At 43.9% G+C, this 21,915-nt stretch overlaps 1 protein-coding gene across 6 annotated transcripts; it reads right to left on the minus strand.

Moving 5' to 3' along the window:
* Positions 1 to 86: 86 nt before the first annotated feature.
* On the minus strand, positions 87 to 21,799 carry LOC115203998 (calcium/calmodulin-dependent protein kinase kinase 2). Of its 6 annotated transcripts, XM_029769179.1 has the most exons (19): positions 21,579 to 21,799; positions 20,657 to 20,718; positions 20,471 to 20,529; positions 14,900 to 15,495; positions 13,418 to 13,465; positions 12,774 to 12,827; positions 11,936 to 11,987; positions 10,643 to 10,776; positions 10,289 to 10,325; positions 9,988 to 10,009; positions 9,766 to 9,857; positions 8,397 to 8,596; positions 8,207 to 8,260; positions 7,997 to 8,070; positions 7,827 to 7,914; positions 7,598 to 7,729; positions 6,910 to 7,022; positions 6,420 to 6,473; positions 87 to 2,326 (listed from the first exon to the last, which is right to left on the minus strand). In XM_029769179.1, exons 4-19 carry the CDS (start codon positions 15,425 to 15,427, stop codon positions 2,254 to 2,256), a joined length of 1,755 nt encoding a protein of 584 aa, XP_029625039.1. In that variant the 5' UTR covers positions 15,428 to 15,495; positions 20,471 to 20,529; positions 20,657 to 20,718; positions 21,579 to 21,799; the 3' UTR covers positions 87 to 2,253. The 6 variants fall into 6 exon arrangements, with proteins under 6 accessions (XP_029625039.1, XP_029625036.1, XP_029625037.1 ...); XM_029769176.1 differs by having other exon boundaries at positions 20,471 to 20,718; XM_029769177.1 differs by lacking the exon at positions 20,471 to 20,529 and having other exon boundaries at positions 21,579 to 21,798.
* Between the last annotated feature and the right edge of the window lie 116 nt (positions 21,800 to 21,915).

A 21,915-nucleotide genomic window follows, 5' to 3' on the forward strand; every position in this document is an offset into this window, starting at 1 on the left:
CTATGATGGCCTGAAAACGTGTGAACCAACTGCTTCAACAATACCCTACAGCAAAATACCCAAGAATAAATGTGACAGAGACAGGACACATTGCAGAAAGTTATTTACTCAAATAATGAACTGGATACTATAGATTCAATCATTATGAGCTCTTGTTTTGTGAGAAGCTCTGTTATGCTATGACAATTCAATGGTATTTTTAATAGTATGTTGGCATGCATTTGGGTAGAGGCACCAAAGCTCTCACTACAATGGATGGCATTATTCTACAGTACATTGTGTGATATGGACAGTAAAGGTAATCCTAGCCCTTTCAATAATATTGGGCAAAGACTGAAACAAAAAGCGAAGATTAAATATATGTATAAATACAAATACAGAATTCTGTGGGTTGCATTTAATTCAGCCCTGTAGTCCAACCCAACCTCTTCTTTGATATAATGAAGGGGAGGGGAGCACTTTGATGTGGAGTGATAAAATAAGTTGTAATTTAAATGTTTTTCCCTCGTCGGCTCAGGGATTCAAACTAGCAACCTTTCGGTTACAGGCCCAGCGCTCGAACCGCCGCTTCTGATCTGGACTGAGGTCATAGTCAGTATCTTCTCCTTCATTTTAATATTCCGTAATATTATTCCTGAACATTTTACACAAGATGGTGAGATCTCCAAACAGGTACTGCCATACTAAGCGGTCAGCTACTGTATACAGTGATCTCAATTAGATACTGTACCATCTAACAACACAGTATAAATGACAGACCAATGACAGGGTCGAGCGTTGCACCACAGAGTGACATTTCGTATGCATAGTAAGTAATACGTCTTAAAAAACACACAACATACAATTCAGATTGTTTTTAACATACAGCAATGACATGCAAGAAATGTTCACCCCCCCCCCAAAAAAAAAAAAGTGTACCTTTGTCATATATTCAACACGTTGGTGCTGAAAAAAATCTGTATGTTGGAAGCATTAATTGTTGAATTAATGTCGTTTCAATGATATACTATGGAACCCCAAACATGTCCAGTGACTGTAGCTATCCATACACAAACACTGTCTAACTACGTGCAAAAAAAGGCAAGAGGTAAAAAAATAAACAACATGCCACAAGACAACTAGGGAGATCATTCGACCGCTTAGACATGGAAAGAGTTGCAACCCAGTGGCAATGTCTGATTTCTACTAGCACGTTTGTATCTTACCATATCTGATGACAACTTTATCTATGTCAAATGAATTCCAACATTTCCATAACAGATATGCCATGCATAGATTTGTACAAGAGGTCTGCAGCCACACTATATGCCTGGGAGTGAAATGAATTTGTAAGAGACAATAATTCATATAATTTCACAATGACATTGCAATAGAAATAATCACTTGTTTTAAAGGTGTTTGCTATTCGTTTACAAAATACACGATTTTCTTTTTGGTGTCCTGAAAATGAGATGTTTAAAAACCACACTCGTCAATCTATTACCATATAAAAAGCTTAAAGAAACAAACATGCCACAAACACATTATTTTGACTTGAGCTTCAACATTGTATCATCCTCTTGACCCGCTGCACGTTTGAGAAGTAAACACATTAGAAAACACGTCGTTTTTAAAAAGCTCTTTACCAGTTGTAGTAACTGAGAGACATTGTACAACAAACCATTAGTGAGGACTGAATGAATCAAAGAAATAGATTATGCATCAATAACTAATTCTATGAACGTGCAACTTATGTAGCGTATACAATGGGTGTATTGGGAAGGAAACAAACTCACATGCATACTATGAACGTAGCAAAGCTTCTTTTTCTCTATCTTTCGTTTCAATAAACCTCTCCTGTTTATCGTTACAAAACTGTCCACATTAATGATGAGTGGTCCAGACAATCATAGTCAAGTAACTTGCTCTACTAATATGTGTCCCCAAACACACTCTCCCGTCCCCCATACCCCTGCAGTAAACGTCAGAGCCTTTTCAAACGGAGGAGAGGCTGGAGAAACACATGTACCTAGGCTAATACAGACCTTTATATCAGAAGCCTGAGACAGAGCATGCTATGACTAGAAACATGAGCATGCATTACAGATGGGTGTTAGTGAGTGACAGTCAGGAGGGAGCTTTCACCAAAAGGGTGTTCAGGCTCCCGTCACATCCCTAAAACAGTCCTGTCCACCTCCGCAAAAGACATTAGTGGCTTCAACCAACATAATTCGCTAGCATGCCTCCACCCTCGCGCTGAGAAACCACACCGCATCAGGAAAGAGCCTCATCTTCGCCCACCAAGGGCAGGTCCATACTTCTCATGCCCTCCCCGCTCTCTTGTTTCCTAGGAAACAAACCGGAGGAGCAGAATTCAATACAGCCATCAGTGCTAAGTAGCTGTGTCAATCCTATCACTGTAGAGATACAGCTAGTTAACCTCAGTTTAGCTGGGAAACTCAGAGGAACCATTCGCTTGTTAGCTACATAACTGGAGAGAGCAAGCAGAGGGAACTCAGCAAGCTGTTAGTTGAACATTCAGGTCAGAGATAAAAAAAACAAAAAAACATCAAAGTAGTTCACTGGTATGTCCTTGGGAGGGAGGAGGGTATTGTGATGCTGCATGCGGAGGAATAAGTGACCCATTTTTTAAATACAGATATTCGGCCAAATTTAAAATCAGGGTTTTCACAGGAAAAGTGTTTAGGCTGCAGTTCTATAAGTGCTTGGCCAAGGATGAGATTGATTCATTCTAATTTGCTGACTTGCCGGTTTCTGCTCTGCTCATTGCTGTACAGTTCACACTTGGCCAGAAACACCTTAGATTGCACTTGGTCGTAAGGGAACACCATGTCACCCCAGTTGGGGATCAGCAAGAGGTTCCCAGACATGGTTTCAAGTAGAGGTCGACTGATTAATCGGAATGGCTGATTAATTAGGGCCGATTTCAAGTTTTCATAACAATCGGTAATCGGCATTTTTGGACACTGATCATGGCCGATTACATTGCACTCCACGAGGATGCTGCGTGGCAGGCTGACTACCTGTTATGCGAGTGCAGCAAGGAGCCAAGGTAAGCTGCTAGCTAGCATTAAACGTATCTTATAAAAAAAATCTATCTTAACATAATCACTAGTTAACTACACATGGTTGATGATATTACTAGTTTATCTAGCTTGTCCTGCGTTGCATATAATCGATGCGGTGCTTGTTAACCTCTTATGGCTAGGGGGCAGTATTTTCACGGCTGGATAAAAAACGTACCCGATTTAATCTGATTATTAGTCCTGGCCAGAAACTAGAATATGCATATAATTATTAGCTTTGGATAGAAAACACTCCAAAGTTTCTAAAACTGTTTGAATGGTGTCTGTGAGTATAACAGAACTCATTTGGCAGGCCAAAACGTGAGAAGATTCTGTACAGGAAGTGCCCTGTCTGACAATTTGTTATCCTTCTGTTGCATCTCGATCGAAAATACAGCATCTCTGCTGTAACATGACATTTTCTAAGGCTTCCATTGGCTCTCAGAAGGCGCCAGAAAGTGGAATGAGATGTCTGCAGTCTCTGGTCGAAGTACAGCAGCTCTGTTTGTTACTGGTCAGGCTGGGGACAGTGACACTGGAGATGCGCGTTCATGAGAATTCTACATTTTGTTCTTTCAGCCTTTGAATGAATACAACGTCGCCTGGTTGGAATATTATCGCTATTTTACGAGAAAAATCGCATACAAATTTATTTTAAACAGCGTTTGACATGCTTCGAAGTACGGTAATGGAATATTTTGAATATTTTTGTCACGAAATGCGCTCGCGCGTCACCCTTCGGATAGTTACCTGAACGCATGAACAAAATGGCGGTATTTGGATATAACTATGGATTATTTGGAACCAAAACAACATTTGTTGTTGAAGTAGAAGTCCTGGGAGTGCATTCTGACGAAGAACAGCAAAGGTAATCCAATTTGTCTTATAGTAAATCTGAGTTTGGTGAGGGCCAAACTTGGTGGGTGTCAAATTAGCTAGCCGTGATGGCCGGGCTATGTACTCAGAATATTGCGAAATGTGCTTTCGCCAAAAAGCTATTTTAAAATCTGACACCGCGATTGCATAAAGGAGTTCTGTATCTATAATTCTTAAAATAATTGTTATGTATTTTGTGAACGTTAATCGTGAGTAATTTAGTAAATTCACCGGAAGTTTGCGGTGGGTATGCTAGTTCTGAACATCACATGCTAATGTAAAAAGCTGGTTTTTTATATAAATATGAACTTGATTGAACAAAACATGCATGTATTGTATAACATAATGTCCTAGGAGTGTCATCTGATGAAGATCATCAAAGGTTAGGGCTGCATTTAGCTGTGGTTTTGGTTTTTGTGACATATATGCTTGCTTTGAAAATGAAATGGCTGTGTGATTATTTTTGGCTGGGTACTCTCCTGACATAATCTAATGTTTTGCTTTCGCTGTAAAGCCTTTTTGAAATCGGACAATGTGATTAGATTAACGATAGTCTTGTCTTTAAAATGGTGTAAAATAGTCATATGTTTGAGAAATTGAAGTTATAGCATTTATGAGGTATTTGTATTTCGCGCCACGCAATTCCACTGGCTGTTGACTAGGTGGGACGTTGCCCAGGGAGGTTAAGAAGCGCATTCGCGAAAAAAGCACTGTTGTTGCACCAATGTGTACCTAACCATAAACATCAACACCTTTCTTAAAATCAATACACAAGTATATATTTTTAAGCCTGCATATTTAGTTAATATTGCCTGCTAACATGAATTTCTTTTAACTAGGGAAATTGTGTCACTTCTCTTGCGTTCTGCGCAACAGAGTCAGGGTATATGCAGCAGTTTGGGCCACCTGGCTCGTTGCGAACTGTGTGAATACTATTTCTTCCTAACAAAGACAGCCAACTTCGCCAAACGGGGGATGATTTAACAAAAGCACATTTGCGAAAAAAGCACAAACGTAGCACGAATGTACCTAACCATAAACATCAATGCCTTTCTTAAAATCAATACACAGAAGTATATATTTTTAAAACTGCATATTTAGTTAAAAGAAATTCATGTTAGCAGGCAATATTAAACTAGGGAAATTGTGTCACTTCTCTTGCGTTCATTGCACGCAGAGTCGGGTATATGCAACAGTTTGGGCCGCCTGGCTCATTGCGAACTAATTTGCCAGAATTTTACGTAATTATGACATAAGGTTGTGCAATGTAACAGGAATATTTAGACTTATGGATGCCACCCGTTAGATAAAATACGGAACGGTTCCGTATTTCACTGAAAGAATAAATGTTCTATTTTCGAAATGATAGTTTCCGGATTTGACCATATTAATGATCTAAGGCTCGTATTTCTGTATGTTATTATGTTATAATTAAGTCTATGATTTGATATTTGATAGAGCAGTCTGACTGAGCGGTGGTAGGCAGCAGCAGGCTCGTAAGCACTCATTCAAACAGCACTTTCGTGCGTTTGCCAGCAGCTCTTCGCAATGCTTCAAGCATTGTGCTGTTTATGACTTCAAGCCTATCAACTCCCAAGATTAGGCTGGTGTAACCGATGTGAAATGGCTAGCTAGTTAGCGGGGTGCGCGCTAATAGCGTTTCAAACGTCACTCGCTCTGAGACTTGGAGTAGTTGTTCCCCTTGCTCTGCAAGGGCCGCGGCTTTTGTGGAGCGATGGGTAATGATGCTTCGAGGGTGGCTGTTGTCGATGTGTTCCTGGTTCGAGCCCAGGTAGGGGCGAGGAGAGGGATGGAAGCTATACTGTTACACTGGCAAGAACATCCAATAGTCAAAGGTATGTAAAATACAAATGGTATAGAGAGAAATAGTCCTATAATTCCTACAATAACCTCAACCTAAAACTTCTTACCTGGGAATATTGAAGACTCATGTTAAAAGGAACCATCAGCTTTCATATGTTCTCATGTTCTGAGCAAGGCACTTAAACGTTAGCTTTTTTACATGGCACATATTGCACTTTTACTTTCTTCTCCAAAACTTTGTTTTTGCATTATTTAAACCAAATGGAACATGTTTCATTATTTATTTGAGGCTAAATTGATTTGATTGATATATTAAGTAAAAAAAAAAGGGTTCATTCAGTATTGTTGTAATTGTCATTATTACAAATACAACATTTTTGTATTTTATAAATCGGCCGATTAATCAGTATCGGCTTTTTTTGGTCCTCCAATAATCGGTATCGGCGTTGAAAAATCAGAATCAGTCGACCTCTAGTTTCAAGTACCCCTGTGTATTGGCTATAATTATTCCCTTAACTGCATGTTGATCTGCTACACAGGAGAACTTGATGACGAACACCACTCATGCCTATGGACTTAAGTGAGTTTCATACCACTTGAATAGTACTGAGATAGATAGGCAGGCAAGGCAGTGGCAGGCCCTTAGTCCTTTACCTTCTTTGGTTACTATGAATGTAGCAGTATCTCACATTGCCTGCTCTCCCTTTGCTGGCGGGCAGGAGGGAGGGAGGGGGCAGATTAAGAGGTTGCTACAGCAAGCACAGACAAGTATATCACAAGTAAATCTTATCACCACCTACGTGACATCCTACTATCATTTAATGACAATTAAGAATCAATTTTGCAAGATAAGAATAGTTAGCCATGTACAAAAGAACCCCCAACACTGAGCTTTTCTATTGCAATATGAAGCTACATTACATTATTAAGTGATTTTAGGGATGCACATTTCTGGAAACTTTCTTAAAATTGCCAGGTTTTCTAGAAATGTTCCAGAAATAAGTAGAAAATCCAGAATCCTACGTCCAGGATTTTGGGAAAACCTGAGAAAAATACAGATATTTTGCAACCCTCGCTGCTTAGAAAAGATGTTTCATCCACTGACTAGAGAGCAGTGTACAAGGCCTAAGCGAGGGGGACTTACGTGAGCATGTGTCCTGGTGCAGACAGACCGGTGCCTCGGTCTTCGGTTCTCTGACGGCCCCAGTCAAAGGGGTTCCCAAAGGAGCGCTTCCTCAGCATGGTCCTCACCAGGATCTACAGAGACAGAGACATTTGAATGGGCTGGAATGACACCAGTCACAGAGCAGCGTGGCTATGAGCAGATTCATTCATTCACTTTTTCTGGTGAGTCTTTTATTAGATACAACACTTCATATCAAGATGCCCTTGTGGTGTAATTACTTTATAACTTCTTTGTAACCAGTGTAACTACCCCGCTGTACAACAGTAATTGTAGATGAAACAATCAAAGCCCCTGTTTTGGTAAAAAGCTGAGGGACAGGCCTGGAGAAATATAACCCCTCTTTAATTCATAAACAGAGGTATGGATATCAAAATGATAGTTTTAACCATGTTTTGAGGCTGTGCAGTGTTCGTTTACATTTACGATGCTTACAAACATTGGAGCAAAACAAGTTTATATGTCGGGTTCTGATGGGGTACGACAGTTGAACTAAGCTCACGAGGCATTTCTAAGTTACATTCTTCAAGAATCAAATGGGCATATATCATTCATTTAGAAGTCCAAAAAAAACGGAAGTATCAACTACAGATTCTAGCTATGAAGGCAGTGCAGCGTGGCCTGTGTGTGTCCTCCTCCCACCACTCACCACAGTGGCCAGGCTGGGGATGTGTTTGACAGAGTTCTCCACCTCCTCCTCGGTCACCTCGATCAGCATGCAGCAGTTATCATCCTCCAGAGGGAGGGGCTCTGCTCCTTGCCGCGTCACCCACGGGTGCACCTGGAGGGAGCAGAGAGGCCCAACGTGATGCAGCCACACACACTAAGTGCATTACAAACACACACACACACACACACAAATCACTAAGAAGCCCGACCTTAATCTGCGCTACTGATATCCTGGTCTCTGGATTCTTGTCAAGCATCTTCAGTAGCAGATCTTTCAGATCGTCAGATAAGTCTGAACTGTAGGGGTCACAACAAGCGTTAGGGGCCTTCATTAATCATGGATCGATTCCCTCCCAATAGAGTTGAATGGAGAACTCACTGCTCTGGCACCTCCACTGGCTGAGTCTTGATCTTCTGATGAAGACTGATGATGCGTTCATCCATAAAGGGACACTGTCGACAGGAGTCACATTCAAATGAGAAACGCGTCAGGTGAAACATGTTCCGTATCGGCCATAAGGCTGAACTATTGCATTATGCAGCTGTGGATTGTAATAACATATAGAGCACGGTAGGAGGAGAGGTTTACCACTCCGAACACGAAACAGTACAGCGTCACTCCCATGGCCCAAACATCCAATGCCTAGAAGAAGAAACAGAATTCACTTAAAAACCCACATCATTTCCTCATAACAGCTGCCCATAAGGAATTTCAGAGAGGAAATAGATCATGTTTCATTCCCAAAGAGCCTTCCAGGGGGTAAGAGAAGCTCATTCACCTTGCCGGAGAAGTTCTTCCTGGTCTCGGAGAGGGTCTCGGGGGCGAGAAAGGCGGGCGTGCCTACCGTGCTGGTCAGGAGGGCATCGGCCCCCTCGAACTGGTTACTGACCCCGAAGTCAGCGATCTTAATGTGACCGTCCTCCCCGACCAGGAGGTTAGAGGGCTTGATGTCCCGGTGGATGATCCTCTGGTAATGCACTGGACAACAACAGCACAGTGTTATTAGTCATTTAGCAGACGTTCTCACGGTAACGAGGCATACATTTGACTACTTTTCATTTCTCCTTCTGTAACCAGCGCCACTGTGCTGCTAAACGGTATGGCTTCCTTCACAGTCCCTGTCCATAGCACGGCTCCAACTAGTGACCCTCTGCCCGCAAACACATGACCGCCTGCTTGTTATTCTTACTGTGCTACTTTTGATTATGACTTTTTATTTTAGCCTACCTGGTAAATATTTTCTTCTTCCTGAACTGCACTGTTGGTTAAGGGCATGTAAGTAAGCATTTCACGGTAAAGTCTACACTTGTTGTATTCGGCGCATGTGGCAAATAAAGTTTGATTTGACAACCTACTAAGCATTTGCGCCACTGAAATTGATCTGATTCAGTGGCACCATTTTAAGCTGTGGGTGAGTTGTTCCGGTGCGATCTCAATCTGCTACAAACACACCTCTGTATAACACCTCCTGAAGATACAGGGAAATGAGGATTCTTTGTGTTAAAGTGAAGGGGGGGGTGTCTGAGTAGTTGTATGTGGGAGAGGAAGAGAGGTTTGAGTGCTGCTTGTAGTATCCTTACAGTGCATCTCTCTCCGTCCATCTCTCCGTTTGTACTGCTCCGGTAGAAGACAGAGCTTGTGGTGAGCCTGTGTGTGTCCCGAATGGCACCCTATGCCCTATATAGTGCACTACTTTGACCAGAGCCCCATGTAGGAAATAGGGTGCCACTTAGGATGCACCCTGTGCTTGAGTGCAATAATGCCACTGAAAGTCATTGTGATTATGTGCATTGGGGAAAGGAGGCAGTGGGTGGCTGTAGAGCGGAAGAGTAGCTAATCAGAAGAAGACCATTGTGCTCTCCCAAATGTTTGGTGGGTGCGTAAAACCCGTCATTTCAGACAAGCAAAAAAGGTGTGATGGGTCCACACTCAAAAAGAGGTCGCAAGAAGCTTGCTTCATTTGTATTATTTTCACTGCATCAGGGATCGCGTACACAGATGTTTCGGCTTTGCAGCCAGGGTGTGGGTGCAAATCTTTATTCACTCACAGCAGCATTTATAGGGAACACAGGTGAGCTACCGGTGTGCAGCAGCAAAGAGAGGGAAAGCACAGACAGTACTGTGATTAGAGAAGAGAATCCACTCACAGAACTCAATCCCCCTGACCAGGTCTTGGAAGTAGAACCGAGCCTGGTCCTCATTCAGCGGCTTGTCCGTGGGCAACTCCTCCATCACAGCCCTGTGAACGAGCGACTCACACAGACACGGACACAGACACAGCGAGAGAGCAGTAAATTGAGCGTCAGTGCTTAACGAGATTGAGCTCACTCCAGCTTATACTGATTACAGTAACAAGAGGATCGACTCACCCCTTTTTGACCAGCTCGAACACTGTAAACAGAACAGAGGCCGTCGGTGCTACGTCATCAACGCTTTAGCTAGTTAGTTATCACGATTAAAATGATCAAATCTGTGAGTGGGTCTGATTAGGAAGTGAGTGGGACGTGTGTGTCTCACACCTCATAACGATCAGTCGTAAGGATGTTGAACAGTGACTGTGTAACGTGAACTGAAGGGATATCTATTGGTGTGTGTGTGTGTGTGTGTGTGTGTGTGTGTGTGTGTGTGTGTGTGTATGCGTTGCCAAGCGGAGAATCAGGCCAATCTTACCCATGTACAGATGGTCCTCACCAGGGTCGTCAAGAACCTGGCAGGAGAAGAGAGGGACGCAGGTTTAGAGGAACACACATACTAGACCGACGGCACACTACAACACTAGCAGTCTGTTGTAAACGCAAATCCACTTGCAATCACTCACTTGCAATCACTGAGTGCCAACGAGCACTCACAATAATATTGTATAACAGTTTTGAGAAAACAATTGAAGGAGGGAGGTTCCTGTTTCATGAAAATAACACTGAACTCAAAACAGTGACACAGTATGTTGCAAATGTATTATGCATTGGCAATACACAACAGCTTGAGTTAAAGAGGACAAACACCATCCAGACTGTAGAGCCTCACCTCCACCAGCTTCACTACATTGGGATGGTCCAGCTTTTTTAGGATGGCAATCTCCTGGTAGACCCGTTCCAGTGGTCCTTTTGGCTGAGGGGGGCCTTCGGGGACTGCTTTGGCTCCGCGGGGGGGTGGTCTCCCTACAGGAAGGAGGGGGGAGAGGGGAGGGAGGGGAGAAAGTGTAGTGGCCTTGTTAGTGTACAGCAGCGGTCACCAACCGGTCGACGCGATCGACTAGTCGATCTCCAAGGCATTCCTAGTCGACCACCAAACATTTCTGTAAAAAAAACAACAACGATAAAGCCTTGCGTTCCTATTTATTTTGTGGCGCTGCTGACGGTAGGTGCACTTGATTCAGCAGCCCTAGCGCCGGAAAGGCAAAGTGTTCCCATTTTGAACCATTTCATGTGTCTGAACGTAGAACTCCGCCTACCCGGCAGGCCCAGAGAGCAAATCAAGTGCACCTACAGGCCTACAGCTGGCCAATCAGATAGCTCAGATCACTGTGTTTGCACAGTTCCCTCGAGCCATAGACTGTAAAAAGAAACTTCGAACACACAGCAAAGTTGACACTGAGAGACTTCAAAACCATGACTAGAGAGAGTCAACGAATACAGCAAAGCACTGATGAGTAAATTCATGTTTAAGTCATTATTCAGCACTGTCAACACTTTGTTCAAAACTTTTATGAGCCATAAAATGTGCGTTCTCCCTGCTTCCACTCACGCTACAACCAGCACTGCAGCTGTATGAATGAGTACAGCAAAGTGTTCCCATAAGTTTGCATTGTTATTATTAGCGGCTTGGTAACTTTTTTATATTGAGTAATATTATTCTCAGTGGAGGGATATATTCTCAGTGGAGGGAGGGAGAGAGGACGGACGGATAGTCGGGTGAGAGGCAGCCTCACCGCTGCTTCCTCCACTCCTCAGACTGACCATCAGTCCAGTAAAATGAAATAAAAAGCCAATTATATTGCTCACTCAGCTGTGCATTATCATGATCATATATCTACATTTTTTTAAATATAATTTCAAAATGGTCTGAGAAGAACATTGGCAGGGTAATTCAAGCATAGCCAACACGCAGTAATGTAGCCTAGTACAAACCTCAACGCTACAAAACTGTTTTCAATAGGCACATGTTTTTTTTATCTGAGCGGTAGATCTTGGCTTGCATCTTGACTCAGAAAAAGGTTGGTGACCACTGGTCTACAGCAGCAAAGTCTCACTGTACTGTCCTAGAATAGTCTATGTACTCCCTGCTGGATTGACCATATGCCTCAGGCTCAGTACTTACGTGGGAAACCTGCCTGCCTCATCAGCCTCTTCTTGGACAGCACTTTCATCGCCTGGAGAGAGAGAGGGAGGAGGAGAGAGAGGGAGCAGAGAGAGAGAGGTCTGACATCAAAGTATGCAGAGATGTACAGTAAAGGGGATGTAGTTACATGCTACAAACCTGTGCACATCGCAGGAGGTTGGTGGCACCTTAATTGGGGAGGACGGGCTTGTGGTAATGGCTGGAGCAAAAATAGAACTGCTTGGCCATAATGACCATTGTTATGTTTGGAGGAAAAAGGGGGAGGCTTACAAGCCGAAGAACACCATCTCAACCGTGAAGCACGGGGTGGCAGCATCATGTTGTGGGGGTGCTTTGCTGCAGGAGGGGCAGAACTGAAAAGGCGTGTGCGAGTAAGGAGGCCTACAAACCTGACTCAGTTACACAAGCTCAGGAGGAATGGGCCAAAATTCACCCAACTTATTGTGGGAAGCTTGTGGAAGGCTACCCGAAACGTTTGACCCAAGTTAAACTATTTAAAGGCAATGCTACCAAATACTAATTGAGTGTATGTAAACTTCTGACCCACTGGGAATGTGATGAAAGAAATAAAAGCTGAAATAAATCATTATCTCAAATATTATTCTGGCATTTCACATTCTTAAAATAAAGTGGTGATCCTCACTGACCTAAGACAGGGAATTGTTACTAGTATTAAATGTTAGGAATTGTGAAAAACTGAGTTTAAATGTATTTGGCTAAGGTGTATGTAAACTTCCGACTTCAACTGTACATGCTAAAATCGCCACTGTGTGTGTGTGTGTGTGTGTGTGTGTGTAAGATGGCCAGCAGGACTCACGTAATAAGTGTTGTTGTCTTCATTGTAGGCCAGCTTGACAACACCATAGGAGCCCTTGTCAGAGAACAGGAGAGCACAGGCAGTGTGACATTCAGTAGCTGTCAATCATCCACACAAATAAAAACCTACAGTACACACTCAAGAGAACACACACACACACACACCCACCCACCCCCACACACACACACACACACACACAATAGCTCTCCCAAGCTGACCCACCGGAAATGTGTGGGCCGAGTACTCTCAATGAGAACCAGCTGCTTCAAATCAAGTACAGTAAAATGTAAATCTACCCACCCCTCTTCCACCACACACACACATGTACACGCACACAGACAGCAGGCAGAACTCTCTCCAACTTCACCCATCCTGAGGCTCCCATTGTCTACTGCTTCACACAGAACAGACCCACTCCGCCCAAGGAGAGGAGAGGGGACTAGGGCTATTTATAACAGCCTCTCATCCTCCTCTAACTCTCCCTAGGCCAGGGATTTTAGGGAATTTGAAATGAGGACAAGGCTGGCAGGGAGAAGTGAGAATGACGGCAACCGTGTCCTTAATGATCCTCCCGACTTTTTAAACACGCACAGTAAGCCATAGACAGAGAAACGGTGAAGTGCTTTGAGGAGCCACAAAAGTACCTTTCCGATTTCATCTTTCAGCTTGTACTGGTTGAGCTGCACGCAGTCCTTTGAGAGAGAGAGAGAGAGAGAGACAGAGAGAGAAGCTGACGTCTTTGCATGACTAATGCCTTTTTCTTGGTCTGCCAGAAACACGCGAGGTGTTAAATTAGGAGAACCAACAATCCATGTAAAAGCAATGTGTTCACTAACAAAACCTTCCTTTTGTTTCAACTTGGAAAACAAACTACCAGAAGTGGGCATGACTAAACATAAAAAAATATATAAGCCTGTACCATTCATGAGTAATGGGATCTGCTAGTTTTTTATCCTGTAAAGTCTAGGGGTGTTCAGGGAGCAGGGAAACAGCCTAGCAAGCAGAGAGATCATGGCTGCATTCCAAACGTGTAAAAGACACACCTTCTCCCCTCAGCCCTCAGATTAAGTGGACACTTCTGATGACGTATCATGACGTATGGTGAGTTGATACTTGCAGTGCGAGGGAGGAATGAGTTCATTTGAAATGGACCGCCCTTGCCCAGGAAATTCTTCACTCGTCCCACGGTTGTGTTTTTCAGTCATCGCGGAACCCCCGGTAGCTACTGTGTGTGCTTTGTATGCGCTACAGTCGATTATGACTGAATTTCATATCGTGGCTAGAAGACAACAAACACATCCACAGGCATCGAATACTAGCCAGCCGACGATATCAGGTCAATCGAAAATGACAGCGTAGAAGTGTGACGTCAGGGAAAGTTGTGTGCGCTAGCTAATGTTTCCAAAAGCTTTTAGGAGACGTGTTTGTGCCGTCATGTGCATTAGTAGCACAATTTCTAACTTATTTACATTTGTTTTTACTTACACTTGTATGTTGACTTCTCCATATTGATGTTGGTTTTACGTGTTGAATGACTTTTCTTAGCGGATGTACAATCATGGCAAATTGAATTTTGGGGCGTTTCAGGCCCCGGAGTGAAAAGAAATGTACACTCGAACACTCGATCACAAACGAGGGCTGAGGGGCTTTCGTTGCCAACTTTTCTTGCTTGGCTAATTGTTTGGACCGATGGCAAAGATGGACGCAGGGATTCCCCCAAGGACCATAAGGCGAGGGTAAGTGGAGGAGGGTGTGCCTTTTAAGTGTGTGGAATGCAGCCCATGTCTGCATCCCAAATAGCAGGGCCCATAGGGCTCGGGTCAAAAGTAGTGCACTATGCAGGGAATAGGGTGCCATTTGGGACACAGACCATCTCCACAGGGAGTCTACTGGACAACGCTTCTGAGATCTACTGGGGAGTGAGCTGGCATCTACTAACACCATGGACCTTACCTTCACATATGCTCAACCTTTATACCAGTAAGCTGCTTCATTTACCACTGGAGACAAATGCACAAGTTCAGCTGATGTGTCCTCATAGAGTTTGGCTAACACAAAATGGTGTTTTGTTCCAAAGACCGGGGGGGGGGGTTAAAAGGCAGAAGGGCTGTGGCGGCGTTGCCTACCTGTAGGTCAGTGATGGAGACGCGGTGAGACTCCACAGTGGGTCTACGGGGCAGCCGGGGGGAGGACTGGGGCGAGGTGATGGGCGAGTAGGGCAGCGAGGGGTAGATGTAGCGCCCGTTGGGGGACGACGCCGTCTGGGAGCGCTCCTGCAGGGACAACTTCCGGTCTGACAGGTTTAGTCTTCCCCTGTGCCCCTGGGGCTCAGGGGACAGGGCCTCGGGGCTGCCCACAGAGTGGGACAGCAGGTCGCAGGAGTGGGTTCTGAAGGGGGGCGCGCCGGGCTCAGGGGTCTCGGAGCACTCCATGTCCTCCACCTCATCACCCTTGGGCTCGTACTCGGTCACAACGATGAGGGACTCCATGTAGTCTGGCACGGGGCGGGGGTTCATCTTCGGGGCGGGGCAGCTGCACAGTAGGTCAGGCAGGGGCTGTGTGTGAGTGTGTATGGGCAGGGAGGCATGGCCGCAGGGCGACGGGGGCTCAGACGGGGGCTCAGCAGAGGGCCAGGAGGAAACGCATGGAAACATGACAACGACTGTCCCCAGAGCCTGTATGTCGCTGCTCCATCACTGGTCTACATCAGGAGAGCAGAGCACTAGAAGCAAAAACACAAAATTAAAATCATATTTCACTTTCCAACACTGAGGACTTGATGAACAATGAAAAAACCTAAAGGTCAGACATTTTAGTCATCATTTACAACACAGGTCTGTAGACAGACACAGACATTTTAGTTATCATTTACAACACAGGTCTGTAGACAGACACAGACATTTTAGATATCATTTACAACACAGGTCTGTAGACAGACATAGAGCCTTGGTCCTGACCTTGCTCAAGGGCAAAATAGCAAAACTGTAAGTTGCTCTGGATAAGAGCGCCTGCTAAATGTAACTCAAATGTAAATGTAAGATGAGCCAGACACACTTGGAATTCCAACCTGCAACATTATCTTAGCTCTTTCAACTGAAAACGAGTTGCGGTGCCAACAAACAAATCCTAACAAGATGACGCAAACTCAAAGTAAACTTCATAAACATTCTTCAGAACCAAATCAACCTAAAGCTGTTTGAACTTAGGCTAGGCAACGTTACTAGCATACTGCTTCTCCATGTGCTAACAACTTCAAACAGGGCAGGAATCAGTAACAACTTCTCAGAATGGTTGGACTCCCAAAGTCTCTATAGGGGGTTAGGTTATCTATTCTAGCCAAACATGGTTGTTTACCTCTACCTCAAGTACACCCCACTGTTCACAACCCAATCTGGGTCCATTATCTGTTCTGATGTTGACTCTGCCCGTCAAGGGTGGTAAAGATGGAGCGGTTTCTCGGCAGGTTGATTCCTGACATGGTGCTGAGGGGATTGGAGCTCAGTGTGTGCAAACTGAGTGGGCCCCATAGACTGTGAAATCAAAGCAGACGGGAAAAAATATACTCATCCCCCAGCCAAGTTCACAACGAGGAGAAGGTGTGTGGGAAGAGACGCCCCATCCAGGTGGCCTTGACTCTCCTCTTCCCCCCCCCTTGCCTCCACACTGTCTAGCTCTTCTATACATCCCTCCCTCCCTCTTTCTTTACCACCAGTCTTCTGGGAGTGAATTGCTTATGCTCTCTCCTGGACTCTGGCTTTCACATTTTCTCTATTCATACAACTCCCTATAGCTGCCTCTGTATAATCTCTGTCTTCTGTGTCTCTCCTGCTCTGCCTCACACCACTTCTATCCACCCCCTCCCTGTCCCCTCAATCACATCTCCCACTCAGTTTGGAGTGGGTGCTCGTGGCGTGTGTTGTCGAAGCCTATGTAGAGGCTCTGTGTAGCCTTTCTCCCTGTTGGTACCTGCTGTACCTCACCAATGACCCCTACCTCATTACATCTCCTACCAAACACCAGGGTTGGGGTCAATTCCATTTCAATTCCGGGTCAATTCAGAAAGTAAACCAAACCCCAATTCCAATTAAAAAACATTGAAAAAAAAATTGAATTTCAGTGTACTTCCTGAATTGAAATTGACCCCAACTTCTCCAGCCTCTTCCCTCAGCTTTTTACCGACCGAAACTGTGGCGGAGAGAACACTTTGTTATTGTTTCAACTGCTTATTTCACTGTGAGTAACTTTATAAGGTGACTATTGTTTTTTATATTGCGTGACGCAGCAACAAAATGTTTAATCATGGGCCGGTGCCAACAACTGAAAAAGTTAGTGGCCACAGTGTTACCAGGGGAAACAGGCTGGAGCAGTGATTCTTGTGTGTTTATCTTTTGAAGAAGAGAGACATTTCCAGAACATGACGTGGAACCCTTGGGAATCTTCCTCTGTCATTCGTTACCAAGTAACAACACAATAACACTATCAAACAGGGGCCAGTTTCAACAGAGAATAAACAACAAAGTGACCCTTCATTATTTTCAGAGCAGAGCACTGTACCCTCCCATGTAGACTAAACTAAACTGTGACTTATTTGTTCTGTGCAACCTATGTGAATATCACAAGAATATTCTTGCAACATCCCAGACAACTACCATAAGTTAATTTAAAGAACTTAGACCAGGTGTTCTGTCAACATTATAAGAATATCCTGTGCAACATAACATCATACGAATGGCATCACAACAAGGGCTGCACATCTTAGGGAATATTCAGAGGTGGAAACTTTCCGTGGGAATTAATGGGATTATATTCAAATGAATATTAATACCATTTAAATGTAGATGTTTTTCGCATTGAATATATTTACCATATCATATGGAGACAGAAACATAAACCTTTTACCTTATAAGTAGACAGAATTTCAAATGATTAAATCCTTCCAATAGAAATTTTTAAAAACTATTTAGTCACGAATTTAACTTTAATTAAATGAGTTGACTCTTCACATGGGATGATTTCACTGAACAACAAAAGAAAGAGAATATTGAATGAACCCCAATGATCCATCACATCTCCCAAAAACGGTTTCAACATACATCTGTAAAATGATAGTCTAGAAACTAAAGCTTTGGTTGTCTTCCTCTCAGGCTTCCATGTCTTCTCCCTGGACCTCCTCAATGTCCAGCTCTTGAACATCAGACTCTGAGGCCTCAAATTCACTGTCACTTTCCAACCTTGTTGAGGATGGCTCGTTGTCTGGCTCAAAGAGGCTCAAATTTGCCCGGATGGCCACCAATTTTTCAACTCTTATATTGGTCATCCTGTTGCGTGTGTGTTCCCAAACAAGGACCAGTTGCGCTCTGAGGCGGCTGATGTTGGTGGGATTTGGAGGATGATGGAGGCAACAGGGGAAAGAGCCTCAGATCCACAAAGTCCCTTCCACCAGGTGGCTGATGAGATATGTTGGCACGACTGCCATATTGCATCTCCATCCCAAAGCCCTTGCTTGGAAGTGTACTTTGCCAGACTGCCAAGAACTTTGCCCTCATCCAGGCCAAGGTGGCGAGACACAGTAGTGATGACACCATAGGCCTTGTTGATCTCTGCACCAGATAGGATGCTCTTGCCAGTATACTTGGGGTCCAACATACACTGTGGCGTGTATGGGCTTCAGGCAGAAGTCTTCATGCTTTTTGATGTATTTCAGAACTGCAGTTTCCTCTGCTTGGAGCAACAGTGAAGTGCAGGGTAGTATGGATTTCTTCTCTTACATCTGTAAGCAGAGTCTGAACATCAGACAGGATGGCATTGTCTCCCTCAATCAGTGCAATGGCTACTGCTATAGGTTTCAGGAGTTTCAGGCTGCTTACCACTCTCTCCCAAAGTACATCATCCAGGAGGATCCTCTTGATGGGGCTGTCCATATCGGCAGACTGTGATATGGGCATTTCCTGGAGAGACTCCTTCCCCTCCAGGAGACTGTCAAACATGATAACAACACCACCCCAACGGGTGTTGCTGGGCAGCTTCAATGTGGTGCTCTTATTCTTCTCACTTTGCTTGGTGAGGTAGATTGCTGATATAACTTGATGACCCTTCACATACCTAACCATTTCCTTGGCTCTCTTGTAGAGTGTATCCATTGTTTTCAGTGCCACAACATCATTGAGGAGCAGATTCAATGCATGAACAACACAGCCAATGGGTGTGATGTAAGGGTAGTACTCCACTTTAGACCAAGCAGCCTTCATGTTCACAGCATTGTCTGTCACCAGTGCAAATACCTTCTGTGGTCCAAGGTCATTGATGACTGCCTTCAGCTCATCTGCAATGTAGAGACCGGTGTGTCTGTTGTCCCTTGTGTCTGTGCTCTTGTAGAATACTGGTTGAGGGTTGGAGATGTAGTTAATTATTCCTGGCCCACGAACATTCGACCACCCATCAGAGATGATTGCAATACAGTCTGCTTTCTCTATGATTTGCTTGACCTGCACTTGAACTCTGTTGAACTCTGCATCCAGCAAATGAGTAGATAAATCATGTCTGGTTGGTGGGGTGTATGCTGGGTGAAGAACAATCAGAAATCTCTTCCAATACACATTACCTGTGAGCATCACAGGTGAACCAGTTGCATACACAGCTCGAGCAAGACATTCATCAGCATTTCTCTGACTACATTCCTCCATTGAGTCAAAAAAACTTCTGATTCCAGGAGGACCATGAGCTGTTGCTATCGATAAGGTGTCTGATTCAACATTTTCACCTCGAATAGAAGTAGAGGGACTTTTGTCAGAGGTTGCTTGTGAGCGCTGAGGGAACTTTATGCACTTGGCCAGATGATTCTGCATCTTTGTTGCATTCTTCACATATGATTTGGCACAGTTTTTGCAAATGTACACAGCTTTTCCTTCTACATTAGCTGCAGTGAAATGTCTCCTCACATCAGATAGTGCCCGTGGCATTTTCATGTAAAGACTAGAAAAGAAAAGAGTAAAAAAATAAAAAATACAATTCCATGTACAGATAAATAGTTCAGCAGTTAGATTAGCTCAAACCCACATGGTAGCAAAAACATGGTAGCAGAAATTGTTAACAAGTTAGAAATGATTTAAACACACGTTGTTGTAGGCTACTATTTACTAGTTAACAAAAAATAATGTATGTCATATAAAATATATCCACCCCACCCAGTATTGTAATCAAAACTTACCAGAAAGCATGTAGTCCTTGGCTGACTGTAGTAGTGTGGGCTCAATAGCATCTCATTAGTGTGCAAGATCTTGAGAATCAGCTGTACATGTGATGGAAGAATGCACTGTTCATGCAGAGGGTTGCAATTCCATTGAATTGGGGATAGTTTAACCAAAATATGCCACAAGACCTAGAAATGCCTTAAATGTATCCCACAAAAAAGGTTCACTTTTATAAGATAACTTTTGATGAATTTAAGAAAAATTCCAGGGCTCAACTTCCTATGGAACATTTCTGACCCTTTGCAACCCTAATCACAACTGAGCATATTTAGTGTTTTGGGATCCTCTCTCTTTTAATGTACCCACACTGTTCCCACAAAAGCCTGATTTAGCTTGAGGAGAGAAGAGAAACTTAGTGAGAAGTGACCCAAGATGTAGGCCTAGCTAGCCTGCCTAACCCAGTGTCTGAACCTATAATAGAATCCGAGGGCACTACCCGTGACCTACTTTGATCTCAGATGGGTCTTGACCTGTTTCTCGCCATCTATTTCCACTTGCTTGAGATGCTAATGCACACAGTCAGTGATTGAGAAATTCACACACACAAGTAGCAAGATCACTTATTTACACATTGTCACTTTTTGTCAAGGCAGCTATAATGGAGTCCATGGCAGGCAAAGACAGACAACTTACTGCCTTGCTCCTGGAGATCTGAGGCTAAAGTGGATCGCTGAAGAAGCAGCTTGTTTCCAGCCCTGGAAACAAACAGATGCTGCTCAGAGGTAAACAACACAATGGCATCTGGAGCAGAGGAGTATTCTAAGCATCATTAGAGATCAACCCTGTCACTGATCTGTAGATAGTCCGAGACCAGATGAGCCTGTGAATGGCAAAACGAGTCTCCTCTCTCAAGCAGACTACAGCTGCTGTACTGTACTATTGATGCAGAGGCCTCAATGGGACTGAAGGTGCCGATTATTAGGCCCATTTGGTATACATTTGACCAAACAGAGATGCTGCAAGCGTGCACGTGGAAAGTTCGGTATCATGAGGATTTGACCGTAGCTGCCATGACTTATCGATATGGTCAGTCCTCAATTGAATAGGAAGTCATTTGCATCAATGTCAATGTTATTCTGCAAAGCCACAATTATTATCGTCGGTAACCAGATGTTTCCGACGGCCTATACATACACAAAACATATTGGACCCCAGTCGCCTGACGGGCGGGGGCACGTCATTTAGCACATCAAAACAAGCAGTAGACGCAAACTAAAGGTTCATTCCATGACATTTCTTAGATAAAGTAAATCCAGTTTGCAGGTTAAAATGTTCATGGCCGGATAGAGAATGTCCTGGGCGCGAGACAAGGGCGATGAATATCGCAAAAGCATACACACTCGGAACATCAAAAGCCCCCTGGAAGGTTCACAGTCATAACAGTTTACATTAAACTAGCAAGCTACAGCATAAAATATGTATCGCTAGCTAGACTGCAAACCTAAACGAAGATTAGTGGGTGCAACGCTCACGCTTTGTAAAAACAATCTCTCGACCACAAACGTGACGCACGGTAGAAATAACGTTACCATCTAATCGTTGATGTAAAACTTACCTTTTCATGTGCAATTATGAACTAAGGGCGTTCCGTATGGTAGCCACCTGACTGTATGAAACAGCGTTGATGTTGCTGGTGAAATATCTAGCTACATGAAGAAAGTGAACGACGCATCGTGATAGGTGGCGACCGTTCTCTGAAGAACCAATCCAGCTGGGCAGACACCGTGTGGCCAGCGGGTGAAACGCTGGAGGTTGTGGACCATATGCTGGACGCTCTGACAGTTACGTTTTATTTATCCCTCCCTGAATACTCACAAAAGGAAAAATTGATATTCGGCCCTAATTGTCGGAGCATAGCTGAAACACTAAGTTTGCATGGCATTGGCCTTTCT

The sequence above is a fragment of the Salmo trutta genome, chromosome 12 (assembly GCF_901001165.1).
Source record: "Salmo trutta chromosome 12, fSalTru1.1, whole genome shotgun sequence".
Lineage (NCBI taxonomy): Eukaryota > Metazoa > Chordata > Actinopteri > Salmoniformes > Salmonidae > Salmo > Salmo trutta.